Source organism: Cynoglossus semilaevis, chromosome 1 (genome assembly GCF_000523025.1).
Source record: "Cynoglossus semilaevis isolate Cse_v1.0 chromosome 1, Cse_v1.0, whole genome shotgun sequence".
In the NCBI taxonomy this organism is placed as follows: Eukaryota; Metazoa; Chordata; class Actinopteri; order Pleuronectiformes; family Cynoglossidae; genus Cynoglossus; species Cynoglossus semilaevis.
Genome location: NC_024307.1, coordinates 15,233,410 through 15,233,982, shown reverse-complemented (window position 1 = coordinate 15,233,982; position 573 = coordinate 15,233,410). Strand labels below are relative to the sequence as shown.

General features: G+C 38.4%; 1 protein-coding gene across 1 annotated transcript in view; it reads right to left on the bottom strand.

Moving 5' to 3' along the window:
* Positions 1 to 573, bottom strand: part of pacs2 (phosphofurin acidic cluster sorting protein 2) — a 55,995-nt gene that overhangs the window by 12,693 nt on the left and 42,729 nt on the right. The window contains exon 10 of the mRNA XM_008313215.3: positions 339 to 436. Coding sequence (XP_008311437.1) covers positions 339 to 436 — 98 coding nt within the window. The remainder of the gene's footprint in view (positions 1 to 338; positions 437 to 573) is intronic.

The following is a 573-nucleotide window of genomic DNA, read 5'->3' as shown; positions in this document are numbered from 1 at the left end:
ATGAAGTGAAATGATGTGACTCTGTGTTTAGTCACGGAGGTTTCTGAGCAGGATATTATTGCCTGGTTGAAACACTAATTTCAAGTGACTGGAAATGATCGAATGTTTATTAATTCCATAATTATATGGAACTTTATTTTGGAATGTTATATTTTATAAAAATATAAAGTATTGTTAATTAATGTTCCAATATAAACACCTCAATTGAAACATTAACAACATTCAAATGATCAATTGATAAAAATCAATTCATTAAAATGAAAAAAAAAACCCAGTCCTGCAGTGATGGCTCTCTCAGCAGTATCACTGAGTGGGTGTTGGACTGATTCTGGTCTCACCGGACTGGGAGGTTCCCTGTGGCTGCGGCTGCTGTGGATGCTGCCGATCTCAGTTTGTGAGCTGGACAGAGAGACACCCTCAAAATATGGCCTGAAAAAGGAAGTTAGAATCTAGTCAGAAATGATCCACAAAAACTGGGTACCAGTACCACTCAGGAAAGACTGGTATTACTGCGTAGTGTAGTCTCAGGCAGTACTACTTTATGGTTCAGTGTATCTGGCTGATGATCGGTCT